The sequence below is a fragment of the Acomys minous genome (genome assembly GCF_964271855.1).
Source record: "Acomys minous genome assembly, chromosome: 16".
NCBI classification, from domain to species: domain Eukaryota; kingdom Metazoa; phylum Chordata; class Mammalia; order Rodentia; family Muridae; genus Acomys; species Acomys minous.
Genome location: NC_140498.1, coordinates 19166211 through 19182602, shown reverse-complemented (window position 1 = coordinate 19182602; position 16392 = coordinate 19166211). Strand labels below are relative to the sequence as shown.

The 16392-nt window shown below is 46.9% G+C and overlaps 2 protein-coding genes and 1 long non-coding RNA gene across 3 annotated transcripts in view; 2 read left to right on the top strand and 1 right to left on the bottom strand.

Annotated features, from left to right (window-relative positions):
* Positions 1-1477, top strand: part of VDAC1 (voltage dependent anion channel 1) — a 29461-nt gene extending 27984 nt beyond the window's left edge. The window contains exon 9 of the mRNA XM_084762867.1: positions 506-1477. Within this exon, the coding sequence (XP_084618993.1) occupies positions 506-597 (92 nt within the window). The 3' untranslated portion in view covers positions 598-1477. The remainder of the gene's footprint in view (positions 1-505) is intronic.
* On the bottom strand, positions 1180-4348 carry LOC311586735. Its single transcript, XR_014775637.1, has 2 exons — positions 4256-4348; positions 1180-3305 (listed from the first exon to the last, which is right to left on the bottom strand). It is a non-coding gene; the product is annotated as an uncharacterized lncRNA (long non-coding RNA).
* Positions 4349-5191: 843 nt separating this feature from the next.
* On the top strand, positions 5192-16128 carry LOC311586349 (keratinocyte-associated transmembrane protein 2). The gene is made up of 3 exons (XM_084762307.1): positions 5192-5495; positions 10449-11078; positions 14414-16128. Exons 1-3 carry the CDS (start codon positions 5238-5240, stop codon positions 14543-14545), a joined length of 1020 nt encoding a protein of 339 aa, XP_084618433.1. The 5' UTR covers positions 5192-5237; the 3' UTR covers positions 14546-16128.
* The last annotated feature ends 264 nt before the right edge of the window (positions 16129-16392 follow it).

Sequence of the window (16392 nt, the reverse complement as noted above, 5' to 3'; positions counted from 1 at the left end):
GGCAGATTATGTGATATGAGGATCAAGTTACACCAGGGAAAATCAGCCCATTGGATCTAAAATTACAAGTAGTAAAAATCCCAGGAAAAGAAGTTTAGGGCGTGTGAGCGCGGGCTTGTGCATGCGCATGGCGCATGCGTGTTACAAGGATGAATGTGACTGCAGGATAGGCCTGCTCAGACAGCTTACTGAGTAGCACCAGAGGTCAACAGGCTCATGGGGGATGGGGTAGGTGGGGAAACATGAGAGGGAAAAGGAAGTGGGTTCCAGAAGTATGTTCCAGTACGCCGCATGTGTTTATTTGAGGATAGCTGTAGGTCAGGTCGTATTACAGAACTCAGCCTGAAGGGTCACCTCGTTTGGCCACTGCTGACTGCACCTGTATTAACCTCTCTTCTCTTTCCTTTGTCTCTCCCCGCTTCTTCCTCCTCCTTCCTCCAACTGTCACCCCTCCCTCCCCACACCCGCGCGTCTGTCTGTCTGTCTGTCTCTCTCATCCCTACAGGAATCAAACTGACGCTGTCAGCCCTGCTGGATGGCAAGAACGTCAACGCGGGTGGCCACAAGCTTGGTCTAGGACTGGAATTTCAAGCATAAATGAATATTGTACAATCGTTAATTTTAAACTATTTTGCAGCATAGCTACCTTCAGAATTTAGTGTACCTTTTAATGTTGTATGTTGGGGATGCGAGAATTGATAAATACCGCGTTAGACCTCCATGCTAAGGATGACTCGGCTTTAAGGTGTTTACCACTTCAGAGGTGCAGCAGAGACCCCATTCCAGAATGGGTCCCTTTGGCTGTAGGCATGGGTTGGGGAGGAGCCCCTCTAGAGATGCCAGGCTCCAAGTGGAAGCTGGGAATGTGCGGGCCCTTTGTAAACCTGTATCCACTCTCCAGATGAAATTGTGACTTCCTGAGTGACCCTGGTGTCCCAATCCTAACAGCCGGGAAGCATGCACACACCTCTGTGACAGGGACACTTTAGCAGATCGTGATGCCCTGTTCCCATCCTAGCCCATCAGTTACCTGGTTTACACCAAAAGTAGTCCTCAGGGTGTGGTTAGCTGTTTCTTCTGTGCCATTATAGGGCGGAGAGGGTGGGCATTACGGAGGAAGCCATCAGGACTTAATGCTTCCCTGTGTTGTGGTGTGGTTTTCTTTTCTTTCTTTCTTTCTTCTTCTTTTTTTCAACCCTCTCCCTCTCCTCGCTTCTTTTTTTTTTTCTGCCGTTGCACCAGAGTATGAAATAGCTTCCGGTTTTTCCAGCCCTGAGCTGGGCAGGTGATTGCGGTCACACCCTGACAACACTAGGGATCTAAACTGACTTCTGTTGTAGCCTCACCACTCTTATTTCTTAGCAGTTTAATGGGTACATTATAGAGTCTTCCATTTTGTGTGGAATTAGCTCCTCCCCTTCAAATGCTGTAATTAACATCACTTAAAATAAAACTTGAATAAAATATTGAGACCTCGGCCTCTTGTTACTTTTGCTAAGAAAGATACGGATGGCCAGGGCGCTGGTTTAGGTCTGTCCTCTGCTTTGTCTGCGCCCCTGTTACTTTTGCGCTTCACATCTGACAAGTCACCACTGACCTGCCTGGTGGCAGGAAAGACCACCCCGAAGGCTGGAGAGATGACTCTGGGGTTAAGGGTGCCTGTTCCTGTAGTGGACTTGAGGCTGCTCACAACCTGTAACTGTGGGTTTGGGGTATCTGACTCCTCCTTCTGGTCTCTTTAGGTACCCCCACACATCACACACACACACACACACACACACACACACACACACACACACAAATCTGAAAAAAAAAGCACTTATGCTTGGGTATGGTTGTACATCCCAGCACCTTGGAGACTAAGGCAGAATAATATATAGTGAGGTCTGTCAAGAGAAGAGGTGGGTTTAGCCCCCTGCCCCACCCTGCCCTGCCCACCCCCGTCCCCTCTCCCCCTACCCCAGTTGAGACACTATTGTGGTTGAAGGCTGTTGGGTGGGAGTCAGTTTTCTTTGGGATCTCCATGCCCATGTTTATTCATGTCTATGTGTAAGGCTGTTTGGGTCTGTGTGCGACCATGTGTATGCACATACCCCAGGAAGCTGGAAGGTGTTGGGTCTAAAGGGAACCGCAGTCACAGGCACGCTGAGGAGGGTGCTGCGAACTCAACCAAGGCCCTCCGCAAGAGCACCAGGAGCTGTTGCACTCAGCTAGACAGGTTGGAGAGTTGAGGCTTGTTGGCCACATTGCCCTTGCAGTTATTTCTTATGTGAATGCTTAGAATCTGTCCGGAGATTCTGAACAAAGTGGTTTCTGGGTCCATGTAGTCCATGCTGTGGAGTGTTTAAAAGCCCCCCACCCCTGAGGGGGCTGGAGAGATGGCTCAGCCGTTAAGAGCGCTGTCTGCTCTTCCGGAGGTCCTGAGTTCAATTCCCAGCAACCACATGGTGGCTCACAGCCATCTATAATGAGATCTGGTGCCCTCTTCTGGCCTGCAGGTGTACATGCAAATACACAAAATTAATAAATAAATCTTAAAAAAAAAAAAAAAGGCCCCCCGAGTATGAAGGGATTTCATTCAGCAGCTACTTACTACATGTTAGCTTACAGTATGCAGTGTGTTGGGTGGAATATCACTGCAAATTTCCTTGGGTTCATAATACCTCATTAGTTAGCGTTAGAGCACTGGCTGTTTTGGCAGAGAGCCTGGGTTTGGTTCCCAGCATCCACGTGGCAGCTCACAACTGTCTGCGGCTCCAGTTCCAGGGGATCTGATGCACTCTTCTGGTCTCTGATGAGACTCCACTATGTACATAAACCCCACAAGATAAGACACACATACTTAAAAAGCACCTGAGAAATGAACTCAGCCGATTGGTCAGTGAGGATGAAAGGATAAAGTACATTAGAGAGGGCAGAGGGTGTCACCCACATCGGTCAACTGAAAGCCATCAGACAGGCAGAAGCTAGGGCTGAGCTTATTCTTTGAACACTGGCACTTTCCAGACAGGTAGAAAGCAGAGCTCTGGGGGTCTTGGAAGGCCTGTGCGTCTGCTAACTTGGATGGTTTGGGTACCATCCCACCAATGTGGGCTTTCGGCAGGCTGAAATGAGATGAAGGGCTTCTTAGTTTTCTTAACAGAGTCTGTTCTTTTGAGCAGTTCTGGGCCAGATAAATCCAAAACACAAGCCCCTCTCTGCTCTGTAGAGGGAGCTCAGCTGTGTCTGGGGAAGGAGTCACAAAGACAGCACTGAAGCTGTTGGTGGGTCCAATAAATGCCAGCTTTATGCTACACTTGATTTTCCTAAAAGTCAATGAAATGGAACATATAGCTGTTTATTTAGGAAACATTCACACAACACCCACAGATAGAAACTCTGTAACGAGGTCCTAAGTAAACTTTCCAAATATATATATATATATATATATATATATATTTTTTTTTCCCTTTCTTTTTTTGTTTTGTTTCTGAAACAGGGTTTCTTTGTAGCTCTGAGTGTCCTGGAAATCTGTAGACCAGGCTGGTCTTGAACTCAGTGATCCTCCTGCCTCTGCCTCCTGAGTGCTGGACTACATTTTCATATACCGAGGGTTTTGTTTTGCAAAATGTAAAAACTGATAGAAGTGTATCTTTTTTTAAAAAAGATTTATTTATTTATTTATTATGTATGTATACAATGTTCTGCCTGCATGTGTGCCTGCAGGCCAGAAGAGGGCACCAGATCTCATTACAGATGGTTGTGAGCCACCATGTGATTGCTCGGAATTGAATTTAGGACCTCTGGAAGAGCAGCCAGTGCCCTAAACCTCTGAGCCATCTCTCCCGCCCAGAAGTGTATCTTTAGAACACTGGAGCCTATTCTAAATGGCAGTGTTTCATTCTGTTTTTCTTTTTTTCTGATCAATTTTGTTTTTCTTTTATAACACTATTGCCCTGTTAAATATTATCCATCCTTACAGTGTCCCTCACAAGAAAGCAAATCCTGCAAAGGCAGGCTTGAGTTTACTTTGTTTATAGATGTGCCTTAATTATGGAGAAGTGTTAAATACTTGATGAACCACTAAAGGATAAACCAGGGTGGTGGCTCATGCCTGTAATTCCAGCACCCCCTGGGAGGTGGAGGCGCAGGAGTTCGAGGTTATTGTTGGGTGCAAAGGGATTCTGAGGCTAGCCTGGGCTACATGAGCTCTTGTTTTAAAAACCAAAACCAAAATGGGTGCTGGGGAAATCGTTCTGCAGTTAAGAGTACTTACATGGTTCCCAGCATCCTCATGGGGTGGCTCACAGTCATAGCTAACTCCAGCTCCAGTGAGTCTGACGCCCTCTTCTGGCATCGGAGGGCACCGGCAATTACAATTCATTTCTTATTTCTTATTTATTTATAGACAGTGTTTCTCTGTGTAGCCCTGGTGCACCTATGCACAATATCTATGTACCTATCTATCATCAATATACTTAGCATTTACTTATTTATTTTTTTGAGACAGGGGTTCTCTGTGTAGCCCTGGCTGTGCTGGAATTCGCTTTGTAGACCAGGCTGGCCTCGAACTCAGAGATAACGCCTGCCTCTAATCCTCCAGAGTGCTGTGACTAAAGGCGTGCACTACCATGTCTAACTATTTATTTTTAATTTAGAAATGACTGCTTGCATATATGTTTGTGCATCCCATGTGTGTCGTGCCTGTGGAGGTCAAAAGAGGGGGTCAGAAAGTTAGAGGTGGTGTGGGCTGTTTATCCTGACTGCTGGGAACCAAATCCAGTCCTCTGCAAGTGCTTTCAACAGGTGAACCATCTCTCCACATATAATTTTTTAAAACGTATTTAACTTGTGTCTGGGTGTTCTGCCTGTATGTCTCTACATCAGTTGTATGCTTGGCGTTTGAGGATGCCCAAAAAGCGTACCGTATCACCTGGGACAGGAGTTAACACATGGTTGTGAGTCCTTACGTCGGTGCTGGGACTAGGTCCTCTGACAGATCAGCCAGGGCTCTTAATCGACGAGCCACCTCTCCAGCCCCTGAAATACATCTCAAAGTCGACGACGAAGACAACAACCACCACCAGCTGAAAGACAACTCATTCCATTCGCTTTTCTCAGCTCCCTCGCTAACCTCTCCCATTCCCTCCAGCTTCAGGGGTGCGACGTCATCACGTCGGGACGTAGTTGCTTCGGCCGCGTCTCTGACGTCACCACGCAGACCCTAGCAACAGCGCAGACTCGGGGCCAAATCCGTTATGGCCGCCGCCACCCTGGGTAGAATGAGCGGGGCTGCGCGAGAGAAGCTGCGGCCGAGGCCGGGCGCCGGGGGCCTCGGAGCGCTGGCGCGGTCTCTGGTGCTGTCCTTGCTGCTCGCGCCCGTCCTGTCCTCTGGTAATGGACGCGGGGAGGCGGCGAGGGACCGGGCCGGGTCCTACGGGCACCGGGCGCCGCCGACTCACGGTGGTTCCCACCAGCCGAGTTCCCAGAGCTGGGCCTGGCATCGGAAGCGCCCCTAAGTGAGGTCTCCCCAGGCCTGAGAAGTGGGTCCGTGAGACTCACGGACCCGAGTGGGTGGGCGTGGACGGAAAGTGGCGTGGACAGAGTCTCTTAAGAATACGCTCCCTGGAGGAACGGCGCTCGCTGTCTGGGGTGGTCCCCAAAATGCTTGAGAATGGGGAGTTCAGAGATCTCGCAGATGGCATGGGAGATAGGCTGAAGTGATGCCCGGGGTTTGAGAGAGTGGTCTTTAGAGAGAGGCTTGAGACTGGGCAAGTTTTTGTTTTGTTTTCCTCTGGGAAAGGTGAGGTCAGAGATAAAGATGGGGCAAGTGACCCAGTGTTTGGGCTGAACTGATCCGACTGTTTCGGAGTGGAAGAGGAGGGGAGCTGTTTGGGGGGGTTCCATCTCGGAGGTCCGGGGGGTTCTGATGCTTTGGCAATAGAGGCGGAGTCCAGGGGGCGTTGGACTGCTGAGGGGCTGCGAGGAGGAGCGGAGTTTAGGAACAAAAGAGAGTCTTCGTCAGTTGATACCCTTCCTTGAGCTGAGGTTTAACAAGAACACCCTCTCCTCATTTTAATGAATTTGTAATATTTGAGACAGACTTTCTTTTATTGCAAATGTTACAACATAAATCAGGATATTAAAGCCTTTATTGAGAATGAAGAAGTTTGTAAACCGGAGCAGAGATTTAGTGGGGGAAAACATGCTATTAAGAGTTTAACAATGATTAAACAACGTCTTGTTGAGTAGTCCCATTTTTCTTTCTGTCCAAGGTGCAATCATTTTCTCCCACGGCTTTATTGAGTTTCTTTCAGATGAAAAATAGTGTGAACTGGTATAATTAACTTCTTTGCCAAAGGGGGACTGTCCAGCCAACCGCACGTTCCTTTATGTCCGTGGTGGGTTGTGTACACTGTTTTCTGAGCAGCACTGAAGGCAGGCACCTGGCTGCCCTACCTGGAGGGCTTTGCAGGCCATGGGAGAAAAGACTGGCGTTTCCAAGGCTCTTTTATAATTGGGAGAGTGTGATGAGGATTTCCCTGGTGGGTGCAGACATCCTTTAAGGCATCTAAAGCAACAGTCTGTAACTGCAGCTTGCAGAGTAACCTGACACCTCTGGCCTCCATGGGTACTGCATCTAAGTGTGATACACACACACACACACACACACACACAGAGAGAGAGAGAGAGAGAGAGAGAGAGAGAGAGAGAGAGAGAGAGATGTTACCCTTAAACTAGAGGTATTACCAATTAAGAAAGGGTCAGTGTTTTGAAGGCCAGCTATGAAGTCCAACGGTCCCAGCAGAGTGACTTCAGTTGCTGTGAGTTCTTTTCATCCAACAGGGCCCTACTCATCTCTGCATGAGGTGACTCCGATCAAGGCTTAGCTTATTTTCCTGTGCTGTACTTGTGTGTTTCTTCCACATTTTAATTTCTTCCTTGGTGCTAAGTTTGGGCATTAGTGTTTTTATTTGTGTGGGGTGTGTGTGTGTGTGTTGGAGGTGGGGGTGGGGAGTTGGTGTGCCGTGGTGTGAGTGGAGGCCAGAGGGAACGTAGGTCCACTCTGTTCCCACCGTGTCTTTTGTTTCTGTTGGAGTGTTTGTTTTCTTTTGTATTTTGAGAGTTCTTTATCTTAGGAACACATCCTTGGTTGGGTATGGGACTTGCAAGTGGTTTCTCTGTGTTGCAGCTCGTCTTTTTGACTTGTAATGCTCTTTGACAGAGTAAAAGTTCTGTCTTCTGAAGAATAGTGGTTGTGCACTGTGCTTTTGCTTTTTTTGCTAACATTTAAGAACTCCAGATTTCGAAGATTTTTTTTTTATTCTTTGTCTTTTCTGGTTTTGTCCTTTAATATTTTACATTTTACCAGACTTATGCTTAGTTAATGTTTGTGTAACGTGTGAAACCTAGGTTCACCTGGCTTGGTAGTGTGTGGATTACACTGATGGACTTTAAACATCATGTCAGCCTTGCAGCCCAGAATAAACAGCAGCAACCCCCACCACCCCTACCCCAAGTCTTTGTGTTGCGATTGAACCCAGGAGAATCCTGCAGCTAGGCCCATTTTACTCTGTTGCTGGCATAGAGAACCCGAGAAGACTTTAAAGGAGGCAGTGGTTTTCACTAGGTGAAAAGTGTGTGTGTATGGGGGGTGGTAGTACAGAAAAGGTATTGGAAGTTTGAGGAGGCTTTGGGGAGTAGGAAGGAAAATGGACTAGGAAATTGCAGCAAAACCACTAAGTGTCAAACACGTGTAGAGGCCTCCACATTGAATTTCAGATGAAAAAGACAAAGGATAAATAAATCATTTATTTGGCCAACTGCGGACAGCTAATGGTGCGCTTGAGGATAAAGAGTTGGATTTAGACTTGGCCAGTGTGTGAGCCAGTGTGTGAGCAGGAAGGCCAGTGTGTGAGCAGGAAGGCCAGTGGACATCGGTGCAAGAGGATTAGAGTTGTTGGCCACAGCGTTGAATTCTGATAAAGAAATTGTATCGGTCTGATTTGGTGGTGGCCAAGAGGGGCTGATAAAGTGAGGGTGGGAGTAAGTCTCAGTGGACTGAGAAGACGAGCACACGAATCAGAAAGCTAGGACAGCATTCCCGGAAGCAGCATGCTGCAGATAGGACGGGGGAGAGTGGGAGCAGTGGAGTGAGAGGCTCGTGGGTAGGTTGGGCTGACTCAGCAGAAGAGAGGTCGCGGATTTTGAAGTCCAGATAGGAGCTCTTCTCTGGGTGAGTGAGAACCCTACAGTTAGGAGCTGAAGTCTTAGAATGAGGGGCCTGCCAGGAGTTGGAGATAGGGGAGATGTGTGCCCCCAAACCAGAGGCACTCCTGAGAAGAATGGGGACTGGTGTGTGGTGGAGGGCTGCACCCCTCCTTCAGCCTGTGCGAGTTGTGGGAGAGAAACCAGCTGTGGAGTGAAAGGGCTGCAGGCCAGCATGTTTAGAAGGGAGCAGGTTTCTGTTATGTCAACAGAGAATCGTGAGGAGAGATCTGGACGGCCCAGGAGAGGGTTTCCTCTCCCAACTCGGGTGCTTTAGAGACTGTCTGAAAAGTTAGATAGGGGAAGACTGATTTGTTTTTGTTTTGTTTTGGAAACAGGGCCTCCTATATCCTAGGGTGCCCTCACACTAACTGTATAGACGAAGGATGACCTTGACCTCTAGATCCGCCTGCCTCCACTGCTCCAGTGGTGACAGTACAGTTGTGTGTTGCTATGCATAGCTCTAATTTACTATCTTTTAATATTAATTAATTAATTAATTATTTTTGGTGCTAGGGATCAAACCTAGTGTCCCACAAATCCTAGGCTACATTTCTAATCCTACTTTTGTTGTTGTTGTTGTTGTTAGAAATTAGTTTTCTGGGAGACTTCTGCCCAATTAGGACCCTCCCTTTTTTCTATATACTAAGTAGCTGTCAGCTGTGCTGTCTCAGTGAGAGTGTATGTATACGAACCGCTGTCTTCTGTGCATTGGCATGTTTGTGAAGCCTGTGGCTTGTTTTTACAGGCCGAGGGATTAGATCACACATGACAGGTGGTTGTTGTTGTTATCATCATCTTTGTCATCGTCATCGTCATCATCGTCATCATCACCATCATCACCATCATCACAGTGTTCCATTCAGTTACAGATGGGAAACTGTTCAGTTTCAGCAGCTTTTCTCTGTGGACTCTCCGCTGATTCTCCCTGCTGGGTGGAGTTACTTCTGTAAACAGTCTTAGCTGAACTTGAGCAAACTTCACTGATGAAGTAGAGGCACAGGCTAGACGATTATGCAAGCATTTGGCCCCATTTTCTACCTGCAGACCACTTTCCGCCTGCAGACCACCTTCCACCTGCAGACCACCTTCCCAATCTTTAAAATACTCATCCACTTTTCAAGTTCTAGTTTCTGCTTCATGCCCCTTACAATTTTGGTGTTTTTAAATTTGTATTTATTTATTTTAAGAGTCTCCAAGTATCACTTAGAAATGCTGTAAACAGCTTGTTTGTAGCTTTGTATACCAGTAATATGCTTGAAACTGGAATTTTTAGAGTAAAAGCCTGGCCTCTGGCAGCCCCAGCAAACAGGACTATGCCTAGTATAGAAAATAGAATCAAGGATTGGTGGAAAGCAGAGTATTAGTGGGGCCTTGCTGGGGAAGGAGAAACCGAGAAAGGGAAGATCCTGCTGTGAACTTGAAGCCTGGGGCAGGGAGGGCCAGAGCGTGGGTAATTGAGCATCCCGTCAGGGTGTGGGCTGGTTCTTGTCTCTGGTTGGGTTCTGCGAGGTGATCAGAAGTTCCTGTTGCTGGAAGACATGTGGTTCTCAGGAGATGTGCGCCTGTGCCAGCCGGGGGCACCCTCTCCCTGGTGCATAATTGCTCCACCCAGAAGGCTCTGCCCTTATAGGCCAGAGTGCAAACCTGCAGTTCAGCACAGCAGCTTATGTCTCTGCCTGTAGCCTTGAAGGGGGATGACACAAACTAGCCACACACTTCCTTGAGTGCTTAACACACCAACACGCCTCAGAGGGAGGCAGGACACAGACAACGTGAACGCTTTTCACCTGTACTTGGTCATTTTCTGGGCTCCATTTGTGAGATTAGTGATTTTTTTAAAAAATTAAATTAAAAAAATTTTTTTTAGAGCAAAGGCAGTTTCTAAGTGCCTCTTTTATAGTGTATTTAGTTCCAGATTCCTCTGTGTGTGTACTAATTTTTGTGTGTGACCCATTCGACCCAGGATTAGTCTCTTCACTTTCTGCTATGGAAAAGGCTGGCTGAGGTCTTTAGTAAAGTGAAACAGTAGGGGTGGGATGAGGTCTGTGTGGACTTGGCTTGAGCTGAAAGCTGATGCTTGCTTATTCTTTGAGTAGCAGGCTGTGCTGAAGTAGGTCCCTTACTCTGTTCAAGTTGTTACTGAGCAAAGCAGTTATTATCTGAGATAACTGACCACGAGGAAATGTAATTGTTGTTAGCCACTCAGACTTAATGAGACCTTAAGAGAAGGCTGCAGGAATTTTTATACTGAAGAGAAGTGCTTGGTGAAAAATTCAATAAATATGGTTTCTCGTAGTAGAGAAAAAGTTGGCAACGTCGGGTACGTTTGTTTTTCAGTTACACACAGCGTTACTACTTCTCCTCCAGCTATGTCGACATCTGAAAACCACACCGGGAAACAGATCAGCACCACTCTCCCTCCCCCAGCCACTACAGAGAAAAGGGGAGGCACCTCTTTGGCGCCCACCCCCTCTGCTGCTCCTTCTGTGTCCCAGGATGAGGCTGATAATAATGAAGACCCCAGCATGGAAGAGGAGGATCTCCTGGCACTCAACAGTTCCCCCTCCACAGCCAAGGACACTCTGGACACTGGTGACTATGGAGAGCCAGACTATGACTGGACCACCAACCCCAGGGACGAGGAGCCCGAGGAGAGCATCAACATAGAGCTCAGCAAAGAGAGCAGGCGCTTCACAGGGTTCGAGGACTCGGTGGAGGTCGTGAAGCTCTCGCCTCCAAGCAGAGAAGACAGCCACTTCTTTTTTCATCTCCTTATTTTTGCTTTCTGTGCAGCTGTTGGTTATGTTACCTATCACAACAAAAGGAAGGTAAGTCGGATCTTAGCCTTTCTGCAATGCTGTTGTCTCTGTTGTATTGTATATGTTTTTCCAGTCAGGTTGAAAGTGCTGATGAAATGGTGACATTTCTAATGAAGTTAGGAGTCTGGTACATGAGACAAATCAGGAATAATGCTGCATGTGCTTCTAGGGAATTCCTTGAATTTTTTCATAATAAACAAAACCAAAGTCTAGCAAGTATTTTTCAGATAAGGCTTCTCTGTGTAGCCCTGACTGTCCTGGAACTCACTCTGTAGACCAGGCTGGCCTGAACTCACAGAGATCCTGCTGTTGCTGCCTCCTAAGTCTAGGGTCAGAGGGAGCCACCCCACGCCTGGCTTGCATTTATTAATTTGATAATGATACTTCAGTGGGAATACTTGTGGAACAAGAATATTAGCTTTACATGCCTTTTAATTTCCTGTGCACTGACGTAATGGTCATACAGTAACGTTGCTTTCTGGTTATACAAGGACTGGCTGAGGATGTGGTCCATGGGTAGAGTGCTTTCCAAGTGTACACGAAGCCCTCGGTTCCTTTCCCAGCACCGCATAGGCTGGCCATGGTAACACTTCTGTAACCCCAGGCCAGCTCAGGAGGGTCAGAGACTCAGGTTAGCAGGGTCCGGGTAGCTTGGGCTGCACATTTAAGACCCTGCCTTAACAACAACAACAACAACAACAACAACAACAACAACAAACAAAAACAAAAAGAAAGAAAAGGACTTTAAGTCTAGCCAGGTGTGGTGGTCCGGGCTTGTAATCTTGTCACTAGGGAGGTAGAGGCTGGTGGGTCACTGTTGTTCAAGGCCAGTCTAGACTGTGTGGAACTGTGCCTCAGAAATAAGCCAACAGCTAGGCTAGGCAGATGGCTCTGTAGTTAGGAGCACTAGCTGCTTTTGCAGAGGACTGGGTTGCAGTTCCTGGCACCCATACACTGGTACATAACCTGTAACTCTAGTTCTAGGGGATCAACCCCCCCCCCATGTTTAATATAGAGACTTTAGAAATCTCAAGAGTTTAGGAAAAAAAGAAAAATTAAACTGCTTCTCAGAGCATTAAAATATATTAATGTAGTTAGCCGGGCGTGATGGTGCACGTCTTAAATCCCAGCACTTGGGAGGCAGAGGCAGGTGGATCCCTGTGAGTTTGAGGCCAGCCTGGTCTACAAAGTGAGTCTAGGACAGTCAAGGCTACACAGAGAAACCCTGTCTTGAAAACTAAAAACAAAAAACCAAAACAAAACAAAAAATGTATTTCTGGTCCACAAATATACATGTATACACATGCTGTAATTTAAAAAAAAAAAATTTATTTATTAGTATGTATACAGTGCTCTGTCTATACACCTGCAGGCCAGAAGAGGGCATCAGATCACATCATAGATGGTTGTGAGCCACCATGTGGTTGCTGGGAATTGAACTCAGGACCTCTGGAAGAGCAGACAGTGTTCTTAACCGCTGAGCCATCTCTCCAGCCCTCACATGCTGTAATTTAAAAATGAATGTTATCTCATGTAGAACTTTATATTTTGCTTTAAATTTTTATTCAAAATGTGAGTGTGTGGCACATGCCACAGTGTTTGTGTGGCAGTCAGGACAACTTTGTGGAGTTGTTTTCTCATGTTTTTCTAGATTCTGGAAATTGAACTTGGGTCACCATGCTTATGTGGCAAGTGTCTTCACCTGCTGAGACATCTCTTCTTTATTTTTAGTTGTGTGTGTGTGTATATGTGTGTGTGTGTATCTGTGTGCACGTATGCATGTGCATATGAGTGCAGTGCGAGCAGAGGCCAGAGAGGGCTGGAGTTACAGCACTTGGGAGGGGCCTGAGGTGGATGCTAGGGACTGAGCTCCGTGCTCTGCAGAAGCAACACTGACTTAACTGTAATCTGCTTTTCCAGCCTCAGTAACTTGTGTGTTCTTTTTGGGTTTTTTGGTTTTTAGAGGTAGAGTTTCTCTGTGTAGCCTTAGCTGACCTAGACCAGGCTGGGCTTGAACTCACATTGATCCACCTGCCTCTGCCTCCCAAGTGCTGGGATTAAAGGTGTGCACCACCACCACGGGCTGTAACTTGTGTTTTGCCAAACAAATTGTGGACAGTACCTGCAGCATATTCTCTCCCCATTTTTTCTTTTCTTTTTGAGATTATAATATAGTTATATCATTTCCTGTCTCCAATTCCTTCCATATACCCCTCCTTGCTCTTTGAAATTCATGGCCTCTATTTGCATTAATTGTTGTTATGTGTATATATATTCTTAAATATATATTTACATATGCTTTTAAATATACATATGTATTCTTTACTATAAGCTGCTCAGTTTGCATAATGTGACGTGTGTGCATGTTTTCAGGGCTGGCGTCTAGTGTCAGCCCGTGGGTGCATGCCTCCCTCTCCCAGGCCGACTGCTCTCCAGCTCCCAGCACTTCCTAGGTACCTGTATTTCTTTGTGTAGGGTGGAGGTCTCACGAGCTTTCCCTGTCCACATTGACACTATAATATGTTATTAAAAATGTGGTTTAATGTCTAGGTAAGTGATTGTGCTCTATTCCTTCTGGACAGTTAGATGATTCCAAGTTTGGGTTTAGAACGAGCACAGTGATGGCCGTTTCTGTGCTGGAATTAGTTTCCTGGGTTAACAGGGGGACAGTGTCACTTGATGCCACTGAGTAGTTGAGCCTTTCTGAATGTTAAAGGGCGCTCAAGCGCACTCTCGAGAGTCAGCTCTGTCTTGTCATTCAGGCTGTCTTCCTTCCGCTTTGAGGCCTTAGTTTTCTTACCTGAGAAAGGACAAGATGGAGCAGTTAATTTCAGAATGTCTTCAGCTTTGAGGGTCGTTGAGCCAGTGACAAAGCCGCATACAGACCAGCAGGTTACGTGTGGGCTGAGCTGAGAGCTGCCACTCAGGCCTGTGGGCAGGTGGCTCCCGGCTCCTCCTCACCCACTCAGGCCTGTGGGCAGGTGGCTCCCGGCTCTTCCTCACCCACTCAGGAGCACAGTGTAGCCTTGTTGACAAGCTCCAGAGGGTGTCATCTTATTAGTGCTAATGTTAGGTTTTATTTTTTGGCTTTTCGAGACAGGGTTTCTCTGTGTAGCCTTGGCTGTCCTGGACTCCCTTTGTAGACCAGGCTGGCCTCGAACTCACAGCGATCCGCCTGCCTCTGCCTCTCGAGTGCTGGGATTAAAGGCGTGGGCCACCACCCCTCAGCGCTAATGTTAGTTTTTATGTCTCAAAGCCTAAACAAGATCCTGCACGCTTGTTACAAAACTTGTTACCAGGTAACTTTTCTCTTTGGCATGTCTAATTGTTTTGTTTGATTTCAGATTTTTCTCCTAGTTCAAAGCAGGAAGTGGCGTGATGGCTTGTGTTCCAAAACTGTGGAGTACCATCGACTGGACCAGAACGTGAATGAGGCCATGCCTTCTCTGAAGATCACCAATGACTATATTTTCTAAGGCACTGTGATTGGAATTTGCTTATTATGTCATTTAATTTGCTTGACTTTTATATGATGTGCAGATGTTTGCCACAGGCAGGTAGTACCTAATTGAGAGGGGCACTTTCTTTTGCCGTGGTGCTTTGGGAACTAAATGTCACAAACAATGAGTATATAATTTTTTTTTATTTGTTCTCTAGAGCTAGATTCAATAAGGTATCTGAAATGTGAGTTAAACATTACCTTATATTTTGTGTAGGTGTTGTTGTTTTCCACTTACTGTGCCTCTGGCAGCAGTGTTCCATTTGAAAGACACGACCCGAGCTAGTTCCACGGGGCCCAGCACTACTGGTTTTCCTCACTTGCTGCTGCCCAAATGCTGTTTTCCCTCTTTCTTTTACTCTATTTCTAGTTTTTGAGGTAGGGTCTCACTCAGCAGCCTGGACCACGGCCGCCTTGCTTCTCAAGCGCCCCGGTACATTAGGTGTGGCTGCTCACCCACTTCCAGATACCGTGCTTCCAAACACAGTTTTCTGTGTGGTTCCAGACTTTAATGTGCAAGGATATTGTGGCATAATGCTTGGCTTTGAAGTAACATTTTCCCTCTTTTTCAAAGCTGTACTGAAAGTTGGTGAGGTGAGCTCAGTTGGGCAGAGCTCTGTGCCTCGCTTGACAGCCTGAGTTCGGTCCCCAGGGCCTGCGTGGTGGAAAGGAAGAGTGAAGTCTTGCAGGTTGTCCTCTGACCTCCACGGGTGGGCCGTGGCATCCGTGGGCCTACACACAGCAAAGAAGCCAACGGAAAACCCCACCTTAGATGTGATAGGCACCTGAACCACAGCGTAAGATAGTGTGGTTGCGGCCTCACTTGTCACGGTAGACTTGTTTAGGGATTCTGACAAAAGAGACTGCAGTTCCCACTGAACACAGCGGAAATGCTAGGTAGACACCAGCTTCCTGTTTGGATTACTGAATGAAGTTTAGGGTAGAACTGGTAGAGTAACCCATGAGCAGACAGACACTTTCAGTCAGCACTTGATTTTACCGCGAGTTCCAAGGGTTCAGATGGTGAGCAGAGTTTAAAATTTAGATCGGAGTTTTTTTAGTTTGTTTCGTGCTGCACAGTAAAATTGAAGAGACTTGAGAAGCCATTATCACTTAAATAACACTGTGTCTCACCGTTCAGTTCAAGTGGTAATCTGAAAGAAGTTCTGGACTCCTCGCCATGGTTTATTATGTTGCTCACCCCGCCCCGAGCAACTGGAATTATTTACTGTATTTTATGTTAGCCTGGTTTGTAGAGTTGATCGGAATGTAAATGTGTGATCTGAACCATGCTTGACTACCAAGCTCCATCACAGCGCTCCAGAAAGCAGAGTCTTTACCGTGTGCTCAGCACCACCCGGGCAAGCCAGCATCCACGCTCCCCATGGACACGGAAGCGGCAGTGCTGTCCTCCCCTCAGGGACAGCTGACTGTCCAGGGGAGGGGCAGCATAATGAAATATACCTGAACTGTTTTATTGCAGTAGTTTTTTTCATATCTGAAATTGTATTATTTAATATTTTGAATAAGATTTTAAGAAATAAATGGTATAGATATAAATCAGTGCTTTTATCAGCGTGTTCATTGCAGTGCTGACTTCTGGTAGTTACAGGAGACCTGTGCCGGGAGGAAGTGAACTCTAGCCAGTTTCTAGGCCTGCTTAGCCGAGGAACTCGGAAGCCACTTACACTTCTGACTTCTTCCTGACGTCCAGTTTGTTGTTGGCCGCTGACATCTGCTAATACTGGCAAAAAAGACTTGCAGGTGAGCACTGCGTGCTCTCCAGGCCTTGGCTCCCTGTTGTGTGTAAAGCTGCCCAAACCA